At 36.1% G+C, this 14,385-nt stretch overlaps 1 protein-coding gene across 16 annotated transcripts in view; it reads left to right on the forward strand.

Annotated features, from left to right (window-relative positions):
• The window catches only part of ESRRG (estrogen related receptor gamma), a 581,036-nt gene extending 568,514 nt beyond the window's left edge, over window positions 1–12,522 (forward strand). For all 16 annotated transcript variants that reach the window (XM_073221279.1, XM_073221273.1, XM_073221277.1 and 13 more), the window contains one exon: window positions 8,584–12,522. In XM_073221279.1, the coding sequence (XP_073077380.1) occupies window positions 8,584–8,828 (245 nt within the window). In that variant the 3' untranslated portion in view covers window positions 8,829–12,522. The remainder of the gene's footprint in view (window positions 1–8,583) is intronic.
• Window positions 12,523–14,385: the final 1,863 nt, after the last annotated feature.

A 14,385-nucleotide genomic window follows, 5' to 3' on the forward strand; every position in this document is an offset into this window, starting at 1 on the left:
ATGGACTTTACATTATAGCATCTCTCATGAATAGATGGGAGATTCTGGACCAGTGGCTTTGGGAAGAATTGTTAGTTGGTAATCTTACAGTGACTCTAATTTAAAATGTATACTTGATTTATTTTAAAAACAAAGCAAGCCTTTTTTATATATTTTAGGTTTCAAATTGTTTTTTAAAATTATTCAGTAATGAACACTGAGCAATGCTGAAGCTTTATCATTAAAATTGCTAAAATTGTGTTTAGATGTTAGATGTATACTTTATGACTTAGATTATAATTTAGAGTATCCAAATTAATTGGTAGTAGAATTTCTGTCTTTGTTGTTTAGAAGTACAATCATTAATATTTTGGTATATAAATATTCAAATCCCACATGCGATGTTGCTCGGAGGAAGTGACCTACTTAACAGCAATGATTGGTGTTTAGAAAGTCTTTAAAGAACTAGTTTATTTTCCTTGTTGAAAGCCAGAAATAGTTAACAAGCCCCTTCTTTTTTCTCTTATAATGGTAACGAGTAGCCCTACTCTCTCAGGAAATCTTTCTGTGTCACAAAATTTTCCTGCAAGTGACTCTAAGATTTTTATAGTTTCTCAATACCAAGACAAATTAAATGAATCAGAGTCCATAACAAAGGAGAAATGATTAGGTCCTATAAGGACTCCTAATGTGTAAACTGTGCCACCTCTCTGTACTCTATAAATAGCCTTTCACCCAACCAGTTCATAAGCCCCACAAGCTTAGCTTGGGGTAAACTAGCCACAAAGTTATTGTTTTGGATACTTCAATATGATGCTATTTTATTCCATTTTTCAACCATTATGTGGAGGACAGCAGGAAAGTTGTAGATTCAGTCTTGCTAGATCCAGTGATTCAAATACATCAATATTAAAATGTTTTGAGTACTTTTCACACACATGCTCAACAGGTCATAGATTTTCTTTTAATATTTAGAAATTTCTGACTACCATAAGTGACTTTCTGTGCAAAAAAAAAAAAATTATACTAGTGTTATTTATACAGGTATCAGCATTCCCTGTATGGCTGTAGGTATTAACAACCACTGACTCATTAATCTAAATTTCAGCCTATTTTAAACATCTGTCCTTATCCAATAATTATAAATGCTGGGCTTATGCTTGGGAAACAGGGAATTGGCTTCTTGATAATGGCTGTCATTTTTTGTAGCTGTGTTTCTGTCACATGTGAATTCAGAAATACTTACACCGTAATGCCATTGGAAGCATAGTCCCTATTTTCAGGAAGATGGCCAGAAGAAAACAATATATCATGAACTAATATTTTAATACTCACATTCAAATATTTGAAAACCCTGAATAATTGTTCTAATTCTTTTGGAAGGTAAGAAACTCACAGGTTCATTTAAACTACATATAGCTGACCCTGAACAACAGTGGCCTGGGCACACTGGCCCCTGCACAGTTAGAAATCCATGTACAACTTCTGACTCCCCAAGAACTTGACTACTAGTATTCTACTCTTGACTGGAAGCCTTACTGATTACAAAGTTGACTAATATATATTTTGTATTTTATGTGTGTTTGTTACTGTATACTTACAATAAAGAAAGCAACAGAATTTTTTTCAAATTGTTGACAATCTCCAAAAAATTTTTTTCTAGTATATTTATTGAAAAAAATCCTTGTACAAGTGGATGCACACAATTCAAACCCATGTTGTTCAAGGGTTGACTATAATCTTTCATTTTTTGAGTGCCAGCAACCTTCTGACCAAATTATTGCATCTCTGATACATCTCTGTGGGATCAAATTTAAAAAGGAGAATTTAGGTCACAATTTTAACATTGTAATTGTTAGGCTCCAGTTTCCTCATGTGGCCACCAAGAGGTGAGGCTGACCTCCAGAATTCTTTCCATTTGAGGAATTTAATCTCATTCTATAACGAATACATGTCTTTATTGGAAAACAGTGAAATATTACTGTAACATTTTGGGTAAGACTATCATGAGATTCTGTTCTCTCAGTTGGTTCCATTGATTCTTATGTCTGAGAATTTGAAAGCATTAGCACCAGCCTCAAGGTGATATAGTCGTTTTATAATAAGATTAAGAACTACCTTTAATCTGACCATTCTCTTCCCTTGAGCCATAGGCCCTCCAGCTCCATAGCTGCCACTCACATCCCAACTGCTGTCACCTCAGCCTCCCCGTTAGGCTAACCCATTCAAGAATAAACAGAACCTACCTGCTTAGAATGGTTTTCTTTTTTATTTCTATACAGTGCTTATAGAATAATAGCACCTATTATTATAATGCTGTGGGTAACATATTGGTCATCAATTTCAAGTCCTAATCACATCATGACTTGTTCATGAGGACAAATGATGTATGTACAGAATTATGGTGTAATTTCAAAGGGCAAAAAAATTTCTGATTGCTGTCTGTAGAAGATAGGAATGGTGGCCATGTTTAATCAGAATATTTAGACCTTCATATAAGTTTGACCTAGTTGTTCTCAATCTTTTTTTCATTATCACTCCCTCTAAAGGGTAACCTCTTTAAATATGTTTTCCCAATACTCCCCAATGAAATAATAATATAAAAATATACTTTTTTTTTCTATTTTCCAATTCCAAATTTTACCTCCTTTAAAAAAAGCATGGTCTAGCCACATAACTGTTTTGTTTTCTGTGAATTAGGCAGGGGAATTAAATAATATCTCATATCTGCTAACTGCCCTAAAATTCTATATCAGTTCTTTTTAAGTGAGGGTGGTGAATTTGGTCATATATTTTGTGTGTGATATGTGTGTGTTTGTGCCGAATTCATGATGTTGAAATATCAACATCTTCCATGGATCTGTACAGCACGTGTAAAAGTGAAAAACATCTTCAGTTCTTTATATCTACTGGGCCCTCAACCATTTCATTGAAATTCTGACAAAATTTGCTTATTTGATATTCTAAAGATACTTAGGTACTGGTCAAGAGATTTCCTTTTTTAGAAGCTTTCTGTAGGCATTATTTTTAGCCTCTCCTGGGAAAATCTCATTTGATTTCCATAACATGTGTGTGGAGAAGACCTGTCTAATACCATTTTACAGGTAACTGAAGTGACCTGATGAGACATGTGGCTACTATAAGGCAAAGTGTTGGACCACTGTCCCTTGCTATCAATAAACTACTTCTATTCCACAAATAAGTATAAACCATGTTTTTAAAAGTATCAGTGCAGAAGACTTTAGTCATTGCAATTTCATATAATTCAACCTAAATTAATATTTTTAATTCAGTTTAGAATTCTGTGCTCACTTCCTTTATCTTGTTGTTTTCGTAAATTTTATAAAACCACCCACAAAAGTGACAAAAATAATTAGAAACAAGATGTTTATCAGATTATAGCATTTTACAAGAAATGTTTATAGATAGGTATTTTATGGCAGGTAGATATTTATTCTTAACTTTTACCGAGACCAAACCATTATTAACACTATCAAGGAAATAAGAAATGAAAATTACAACTTCCCATCTCTTAGTCTACTTTTCTTTAGTTTTTGTTAAAGTCAGCCATCATTGCTTAGATTATTAATTTTATTTATGATGATATATGTGCTTTTTTAAATTTAATGCAACCCTTCAATTTAATACTTATTTCAGATTTTTATATAAAAAATAAAGACTTTTTTTAAGTGCATTTTTTATTGAAGTATAGTTGATATATAATATTATATTGGTTTCAAGTATACAACACAGTAATTCAGTAGTTGTCCACATTATTAAACCCTCACCCCAACTAGTGCAGTTACTCTCTGTTAACACAGCAAGATGTTACAGAACCATTGAGATTTTTGTGCAAATTAGCAGCTGAATACAGAGACTTAAACTTGGGTTCAATCCCGTTGGCACCCGTATGTGGTGCATGCACTGTTCATTGGTAGATGCATAATGTCTGATTGTCTCTTTTTTTGTGATGATAGTACCTGTTGGTGCTCATTACCTAAATCCATTAATCACTGGGGATTGCAAAATGGTGATTTTTAATTTTATCATTTTTTTTCACTCAGTAGTTGGAATACTTACATAAAGTGATGCTTTCTCTCATCTTTTATTTGGTTGCCAATGATACAGTTTGTATAGGAAAGGTAGGATACATGCATGATGCTTTCTCTTTATTAACCAGTTTTCAAGATAAAGAATTGGTGTCCTGTCCTTTTTTACTATAACACATGTATTTAAACATATTCAATCAGTTGCAATTATAATTATTTTTGAAGTTCACATTATCCTGTTATGGGTCAGTGGGAATCTCTTTAGGTTGGCTACTGGTATCTTTTTCCATATTTACCGTAAATATTCCCTGACTGGAATCTGGAATCCAACTATAATCTGGGTGCTACATTGTTCATTAGTCATGACTGCACTCCTGGGTTGGCCATTCTTTCTAAGCCCATTTCATGAACAGAGCTAGGAACACAATAATCTTGATTCTGTGTGTGTGCACACGTGTGCATCTTGGGATATCATAACATTTAGTGTTGTTCTTCAAGTGTCATCTATGGGCTTTTAGTTTTGCCATCTAGTTGCTCTTTTACTTCATGTGCAGATTTGGATAGATTTAAAAGATGTTGCTGCCACCACTGACATCGTCCTAGAATCAAGTCTATTGTTTTAATCAAAACTTTATGATTGACACTTTCTTTTTAAAATTTAGGGTCAGCTCTCTGTGTTAATCAAGAGCCGTGGTCATCAAGGGCCAGTTTGCCACGGCAGTCAGCTGTGTTCCTCAACATTCCAGCTGATCACAACCAGGAGAATCACTCTATTAGACTCCTTGTCTATCGCATATAGAAACTTTGAGATACAAATGATCATTTAGAAAATAGACTTTTGCTCACTTCCGTCTTTTCCATCATATCGTTTTCATTCCTTGAATGACTGGGAAAAATCACATCTCTACCCTTACTACCCTCTTCATGTAGCAGTTTGCAAACACGTGAGCAAACGCATACCTGTGTTCCACCAAAAAGATTACTTTGAGTGTTGATTTATTTTACATGTTAGACTTACTCTGAATATACTTTGTCTATTTCTCTTATTCAATTCCACCTCAAAATAAGATTTGACACCATTGAAAAAACACTGCCAAGAATGAGGTCCAAGTCCTGAAGACAGTTTCCAAGTGGACATTCTGGACTAGCTGTGCCTATGCCCACAATAATTCATATTCTTACCTTAGAGAAGGGCAGTGTTTTATTTCAGATAAGATATACAAATAAAATCTTTTGCAATTACCCCAGGTCTCACTGAATTTTGCAGCCGTAGATGTAAGGATGCTCAGCTGTCTTCCCAAAGTAAGTTAGTTGGACTATGTATGTTCCTTTAGAATCCCACTTCACAGAGTCGAATATTGGAATTGGAACCTCTAAAGGTATTATTAGTGCTTAAACTTCATATATGGGTGACAATATATATATCATTTGAACTCTGGTTCTTTACAGGTCTTGATAATTTTAAAATAGCATTTGTTTGTCTTATTGCCTAGTTTAGTAATTCTCAACCCTGGCTTGGCTGTAAAATGAAAAATCTGATGTCCTGGATTCTGCCCCAATTTTGTGACTTAATAGTTCTGGGCTTGGGCCCAGGCATCTCATTTTTTAAGAACTCACCCAACATTTTTAATGTACAACCTCACCCTGTCTAGTTAGTTCATAAACCTGTGATATTCATTATTAAGTTTATCTGGTCCCATTAGCACAAATACCGGGACTATCTCCTTTAAAACATAAAGTTAAAAAGAAGCTCTCATGAACAACCAAAGCTAAATAATTACATAAATTAATGCCAGTTCTATTGAGCCTGGCTTAAATATCTACATTTAGTGCAAAAAACAAAACAGAGATTAAAGCCACAGAGCCAGAACTTGAACTAGGATCCCTAATGGAGATTAATATTTTCTTCAGCAGTCTGCCAGCGGAATCACAGTCTAATTAAATAGTTCAGATTTAGTGAGTTTGCATTTAAAGTATTAGCAGATCTGAGAATGGGTAAAGCTAAAATGAGTTAGAATCTTTTCTGTAAATGGGAAGTTAAATTACCATAGTAATTTGATTAAATCATTTTTAAATCTCTCAAGCTAAATCACAGCCTTTAAAGAATAGTTTGAAGTCTTAATTGCTGTTTGTGAGCATATCTCTCTGCTATTTGTTCTCGCCTCATTTCCTGTGACATCCTATAATATATCTCCTGCTGGGCAAGAGTAGTGGGGACGGGAAGCCTTGGGGAGAGGGACTGAGGTGATTGGGCAGTGGACTTCGAGTGGTTAAAGATCTGCTGTGGGGAAGGAAACTTATCCTGTATTGTTCCTGTAGTTAGAACAAAGGAGGGACCAAAGGAGAAGTTGGAGACGGGTTTGGAAAAATACAAAGAAGACATTTCTAATAATTAATTCTGTCCCTTGTGAAGTAGAATGCTCTGCATACAACTGGAAATGTCTTCATTAGAAATGTTGTAGAGAACATTCTCGATGAAGATGGAAGGTTGAATGAGATGAACTCAAAGGAGAATTTCAGTCCTTTAAAAAAAGGAAATGCCATGTCTAGTGTTATAAATTCAAAAACAGCATGATTTGATTCCAAGAAACCTGAGTTTAAGCTAACTCTGACACTTACAACTTGTGCCACCTGGCTTATAGGGCTGGTGGGAGATGAAACGAGGCAATATTTATAAAGTGCTTATCAGAGGCCTCCCCCAAAATAGGTACTTAATAAATGCTGTAGTTATAATTCTGCTTTTTTTTTGATCTGCTTGGAAAGGAGTTATTCTTTATTTTGTCTGAAAAGAATGCAATTCCTATTATCCCCATCCATTTATTCCCCTTCATTTTTACTTATAGTTGTAAATTTTAGTCCCAGACTAGGTTCGGTAAGTCTACTTAGTCTCTGTTCTCTGAAGTACAAGGTCAATCTTTTGTGTACCTACACACGCACGAGCACTGTGTGTCCATGAACATTCTCCCTTCAAACAGCATTTAAGTGCAAAACTAGAAAGAAAAAAATATCAGTGCATGTTGTCATCACTTCTATTTTTCAGTCACTAACCTTACCAACCCTCAGACAACTTCGGAAATCGTGTGTGCTTATTGCTATGAGAAGACACATAGGAAGTGGATGCTACTGTCACACAGAAAGGAACCCATTTTGAGAGAAGCCAGCAATCCATAGGGAAGAGCCAGGTTGCATGCTGGGGAATGTCTTGAATTCAGGACACCGCTATCAGCATTTCCAGCCTAGAAGAATTCCTTCTTTCGGCTGCACTGAGCAGGAATTGAGTCTTGGGCAGAAGCACTGATAAGCAACTGTATTCCAGATTATTCAAAACTCTTTTAAAGAAATGTATCATTAACCTCTTAATGTGAATAGTCGTCAGTTCACCAATGATGTGGTTAAATGATTCAAAATGACAATATGAAAGAGAAAACAATAAAATACAAGGAAGTCTTAAAAACATCTCAGGTTGTAGCCATCAATCTTTTAATTACTGTGCCGAGATACTTTTTTTTATCATATATTTAGCCACTTGATTTTAAATTACGTTTCCCCTTTTTGCACAAGTGATCAGATACTTGAATTCTATTAAAGATTAAGCTAACTACATATATCTTCGAGCTCTGCATTCTCAGAGAACTAGAATTATTAAACATGAAGAATCCCCCAAGGACTCCATTATGTGTAATTAACAGATAAACTGTCATCAGAATCAATAAAACGTGCTAAATGATTCAAACTTGTGTATAATTAAGTGTCTGTTTTAGAGCTAGAGCTGTAACTTTTATTTTTTCCCCCACATCTCACATTTCTCACACGAATAATTGTGGCAACCCGATTAACCCTTTCCTTGTTTGACTGAATTACATTTTTAAATTAGTCACGTAAGGGCAAAGTTCACATTGCCAATGGGAAAAATATTGCAGACCGAGTACTCTAAAGACTTCATTTTTTTTTCATTAGAGGAGTAGACTCTGTACAGATGCTTCCATAAACTGTTAATATTGTACTTAAAAATCCTAAAAAGATAAGCACTGTATAGTCTGCAACTGAGCATCATGTTAGGTTCAGTGTATTTTTGTGGAGATAATAAATTTTAGTCATCAACTTTTTTCTTCCTTTTGGGAAATACGGGCTTTTTGAGGGCAAGATGAGAATTTTAGGCAACTTTACCTCCACGGCACTTAGAATCATAATTTTAGTAGATGGTCTTCAATAATTGCTGAATGAAAAATAAATACGTGGTTGAAATCATGAATCAAGTAGCCGAGGTTTTTATCTGTTATGAGAAAGTCTGCTCTTGCAATCTTAGGAGGGATAAGGCACACATTTTAAATAATGGATCTTTTGTAATAATTCCTATGTTCTAAATCAGTATTGGAAATGATCTACTATAGCGAAATTCAGGGGCAAAAAGTAGAGATGTTGGAAATGTGCAACTGAATAAATCAAAGCTCAGAGCTTAGAGAAGTTCAAGAGTCGTATGTAACTTTGGTAACTCTCATATACATAGATTTGCATTACTATTAATATCATTTATATTTTTTGTTTTGCTGTACAGACTCCATGCACATAGAAGATGTTGAAGCTGTTCAGAAGCTTCAGGATGTCTTACATGAGGCCCTGCAGGATTATGAAGCTGGCCAGCACATGGAGGATCCTCGCAGGGCCGGCAAGATGCTTATGACGCTGCCGCTGCTGAGGCAGACCTCCACCAAGGCTGTGCAGCACTTCTACAACATCAAACTAGAAGGCAAAGTCCCCATGCACAAACTTTTTTTGGAAATGCTGGAGGCCAAGGTCTGACTAACAGCTTCCCGAGCCTTGCTATCCTGCACGCTGAAAAAAGGGAAAATAAACCCCAGAGTGATGTCGAAGAAACTTAGAGTTTAGTTAACAACATCAAAAATCAACAGACTGCACTGAAAATTTAGCAGCAAGACTATGAATATGAAGCGGCTTTCAGATCCCCCCCAAATCCTCCTGATGAGTCTCTCTGTACCTTATCTCATCATCTGCTCTCCATTTCTTTCTCATTTCTTCTCCTCTTCATGTTTTTCTCTCTCCTTTATTCCTCTTTAACTCCATTTCTTGGCTTCCTTCATCACCGGTTCCCTCTCAGCCTCATTTCCTCCCTCCTTCCTTCCCGCCCGCCCTCTCTCCCTCCCTCCTTCTTTCCTTCCTTCCTTCCTTCTATCCGGGTCCTACTCTCCTTCTTCTTTTCTTATCCTCCCCCTTTCTTCTCCCCCTATTCTTCTCTGGCTAAAAATAGCTCAGCCATAAGAAAAATTTCCCTTCTTTCCCTTTCCTTTTTCTTCCTTCCTTCCTTCCTTCTGCTGCTGAACTTTTAAAAGAGGTCTCTAATTGAAGAGAGGTGGAAGCCAGCCCTGCCAAAGGATAGAGATCCATAATATGGATACCAGTGAACTTATCATGAACCATAACGTCCCCACTGACTAAGGAATCAAAGAGAGAACCGACGTACCTAAAAGTACAGTGCAACACAAACGAATTGACTGAGTGCAGTATTAGATTTCATGGGAGCAGCCTCTAATTAGACAACTTGAGCAACATTGCATCGGCTGCTTCTCATCATTGCTTTTCCATCTAGATCAGTTACAGCCATTTGATTCCTTAATTGTTTTTTCAAGTCTTCCAGGTATTTGTTAGTTTAGCTACTATGTAACTTTTTCAGGGAATAGTTTAAGCTTTATTCATTCATGCAATACTAAAGAGAAATAATAATACTGCAATTTTGTGCTGGCTTTGAACACTTAACGAACAATAATGAAGGACAGATGAATCCTGAAGGAAGATTTTTAAAAATGTTTTGTTTCTTCTTACAAATGGAGATTTTTTTGTACCAGCTTTACCACTTTTCAGCCATTTATTAATATGGGAATTTAACTTACTCAAGCAATAGTTGAAGGGAAGGTGCATATTATCACGGATGCAATCTATGTTGTGTGCCAGTCTGGTCCCAAACATCAATTTCTTAACACGAGCTCCAGTTTACCTAAATGTTCACTGACACAAAGGATTAGATTACACCTGCAGTGACTCCGAGTAGTCACGTGTATAAGCACTGCACGTGGAATACAGATCCGTAGAATTATCAGGAGTGCACTCTCTACCTGGAGGTACAGTTGCCATATGATTTCTAGCTGCCACGGTGGTTAGGAAGGAGATCTTGCCTGTTTGCAATGTTACAGACCTTATCTCAGAAGGAGCTGTGAGCCAGTATTCCTTTAAGAGGCAATAAGGCAAACGCCAGAATTTGAGGGGAAAAACAAAAACAAAAAATCATCACAGACAGCAGACCAAATTCTAAAACCTAGTCAATATGAGTTGATTCACTTAGGAATGTTTTGAATCTGCAGTTTTTACCAAGAGCTAAGCCAGTCTATTGTGCTTTTCAACCAGTACTGCCACCGCGAGAAAGTTAGTCAGGTTCCAGACCTGTTTAGAGGTGTAATCTAATGAAGAAATCAATTAGATGCCCCCAAAATCTACAGTCGCTGAATAACCAATAAACAGTAACCTTCATCCAATGCTATACCAATGGACCAGTGTTAGTAGCTGCTCCCTGTACTATGTGAACAGTCTTATTCTATGTACACAGATGTAATTAAAATTGTAATCCTAACAAACAAAAGAGATGTAGTTCAGCTTTTCAATGTTTCACGTTTGCTGTGCTTCTTTGAATTTTATGTTGCATTCAAAGACTGTTGTCTTGTTCTTCTCGTGGTGTTTGGATTCTTGTGGTGTGTGCTTTTAGACACAGGGTAGAATTAGAGACAATATTGGATGTACAATTCCTCAGGAGACTACAGTAGTATATTCTATTCCTTACCAGTAATAAGGTTCTTCCTAATAATAATTAAGAGATTGAAACTCCAAACAAGTACTCATTATGAACAGATACACATCAGAATCATAATAATATTTTCAAAACAAGGAATAATTTCTCTAATGGTTTATTATAGAATACCAATGTATAGCTTAGAAATAAAACTTTGAATATTTCAAGAATATAGATAAGTCTAATTTTTAAATGCTGTATATATGGCTTTCACTCAGTCATCTCTCAGATGTTGTTACTAACTAGCTCTGTGTTGTTGCAAAACTTTTTGGTGCGAACACGTTTCCAAAACTATTACTACTCTGTGTGCTTTAAACAAAATACCTTGGGTTGAGGTTTCATCAACCTAGTGCTAGGAATACTGTGTATCTATCATTAGCTATATGGGACTATATCGTAGATTGTGGTTTCTCAGTAGAGAAGTGACTGTAGTGTGATTCTAGATAAATCATCATTAGCAATTCATTCAGATGGTCAATAACTTGAAATTTATAGCTGTGATAGGAGTTCAGAAATTGGCACATCCCTTTAAAAATAACAACAGAAAATACAACTCCTGGGAGAAAAAAAAAGGTGCTGATTCTATATGATTATTTATATATGTAAGTATTTAAAAAGATTATTTTCCAGAAAGTTTGTGCAGGGTTTTAAGTTGCTACTATTCAACCACACTATATATAAATAAAATATATACAATATATACATTGTTTTCGCTATCACATTCAAGTACTTGGGCCTCAGAAGTAAGAGCCAACCAACTGAAAACATGAGACGGAGCTACGTGCAAAAAACGGAGTACAAATTCTAGTTTTCAGTTTAAGTGACTCTTGGCATTAAGAAGAACAAGTATCTCACAAATAGGAAACGCCACTAAAATGTAGATCTCAAAGAACTGCACGGGCTTTAGGGTAAATGCTCATCTTAAACCTCACTTGACGTAAGGTTTTTCAAGTTTCAAGTAAGACCACTTACTTAATGTGAAGTTTGGGGAAGTTACAAAGGTGTACGTTTTTGCCATATGATTTAAAATTTTAGTTTGCTTCTTTTAGGTTTGTTCTTATTTAAAAGCAATATGATTGTGTGACTACCTGTAGTTACACTTGTGTTTCGATCAGATCAGATGGTTGTATTTATTCCACTATTTTGCATTTAAATGATAACATAAAAGATATAAAAAATTTAAAACTGCTATTTTTCTTATAGAAGAGAAAATGGGTGTTGGTGATTGTATTTTAATTATTTAAGCGTCTCTGTTTACCTGCCTAGGAAAACATTTTATGGCAGTCTTATGTGCAAAGATCGTAAAAGGACAAAAATTTAAACTGCTTATAATAATCCAGGAGTTGCATTATAGCCAGTAGTAAAAAGAATAATAATAATAATAAAACCATGTCTATAGCTGTAGATGGGCTTCACATCTGTAAAGCAATCAATTGTATATTTTTGTGATGTGTATGTACCATACTCTGTGCTCCAGCAAATGTCCATTTGTGTAAATGTATTTATTTTATATTGTATATATTGTTAAATGCAAAAAGGAGATATGATTCTGTAACTCCAATCAGTTCAGATGTGTAACTCAAATTATTATGCCTTTCAGGATGATGGTAGAGCAATATTAAACAAGCTTCCACTTTTCATTGCTCTTTGGTATCGTGTTTCTTTTTCTTCTTCCTCTACTAAAGAACCAAATCAATAAACACTGGCCTTTGCTGCTTCCATTCAAAGAGTAACTCTGAGTACCTTTTCCCTAAAAATAAAGTAGGAGTTTAAATAAGAGCTATATAAAGGCTTGTCAGAATGAATCCTAGGGTGCCAGGAGACATTTTGCATATTTAAGAGTATGCAAAGCGTCTCATGGCACATTAGAATTCGCTCTGACAAGCCTTTATATAGCTCTTACTTAATCTTAAAGCATCTCCACATCATCTTGCATTACTCAAAATCATCGCCTCTCTGTCAATGTCATAACAGAAAACTTTCCCCCTATTTTAAGATCATATTAAACCTGCTAGAGATACCTATTATTTCCCTCCATCCATGGTCTAATGCTGTGCGTGCACAGAGCTCAGTGAGATGCAGTCTTTGTGGAGCAGCGGTGGGGCTGCTGAGCCGCTTTCCCGAATGGGAAGTCAACGGCAGAACTATAGATCCGCGTGCAGGAGGAGGGGGAGCCGTCTTGGAATTCAAGAGAGTTAAACAGCAAGGCTGACAGCAAAAGGCCTCCCCTTGTCTCTTCACTTGGAGAGGTTACAGCCCTTGCTGCTCAGGGTCAAGCTGCACTTCCACTGGACCCTCCGGAGCCATCACAGAAGGGCTAATACGTGCTTTCTCGGCTTCTCTTTATGTCCAAGAGGGTCTTGTCACTGTGTTTGCCCGCCGCATTTCCCACTTCTCAGAGGTGGCTGGTGACGTGAAGACCACTAATCTGAATCAGATTTAGGGGCACAAGATGCCCTAAATCACCAAGATGTACTAGCCTGCAAAGTAACTCAGAGTCGGTTGCTTTTTCCTGTTTTAATTTCCTTTTGAGTGGCAACAGCTGAACATAGAATCTGACCATGTTTTGCTTTTGAAACTTTCAAAGTACTTGGGCAGAACTGAGACAAGGCAAGAGACAAACCTGAAGAGAAAATCATGTCTGTAATCCTCCCATGCGGCCCTCATGTAAAATGTATGTGTTACACACATACTTTAAAGAACTTAAATGTCAGAATTCTCTTGCTGACTTCTATAATTTAGAATTATTACAGAGCAACTTTTCTGGTACAGGTGTATTTTTCACGGCTACATCAAGGATAAAAGAAAAAAAATAACTAAGATTTTAACACTTTAGCGTGTTGTATTCTTGATAAGATAAGAAGAATCTCTGACAAATGAGTTGTGTATTTGCATCACGGGATCACTTGTATTTTTACCTGTTGTTTATAAGTGAATTTTTATTTTCATTTTTAATATTTTGCTTCAAATGAGTGGTTCTGAACTTGAGTGCATATTGAAATCACTGGAAGACTGTCAAAAATTCCTGATTTTTCTCTCTCCCATGGAAGACTGGGGTTTAAGTGGTCTGAGGTGGGGTCTGGGCTTTGGGAGAGTTAAAAAGGGATCTGCAGGTGATTCTAATGGGCAGACAAGCCGAGGAAACCACTGCTTCAAATTTTTTATTTCTCAAATGAGGCAGGGTTGTGCTAAAAAATAACCTTTTTATACGTTAGTTCTGAATTTGTGTGAGGGCTTTATAGACTTTGCCCCCCCCCCAATATCAAGACAAAAGTACAACTTTGTTTTACTCACAAAGCCAATGAAATACCTTGAATTGTTTTGACCTCCACTTTACCGTCCCTATCTTCCCCCTGGGCGCATTGAGAACACATTTTATTTGATGAGTCCCAAGCCACATTTTCTGGTTGCGCGCCATATAAAAATGGAGATCACCTGCTCGGAAAACTTGTGTAAAATAACTCACAGCCCTTTCCCCCCGCTCTTTAATCATGTTCATTT

The sequence above is a fragment of the Manis javanica genome, chromosome 14 (genome assembly GCF_040802235.1).
Source record: "Manis javanica isolate MJ-LG chromosome 14, MJ_LKY, whole genome shotgun sequence".
In the NCBI taxonomy this organism is placed as follows: domain Eukaryota; kingdom Metazoa; phylum Chordata; class Mammalia; order Pholidota; family Manidae; genus Manis; species Manis javanica.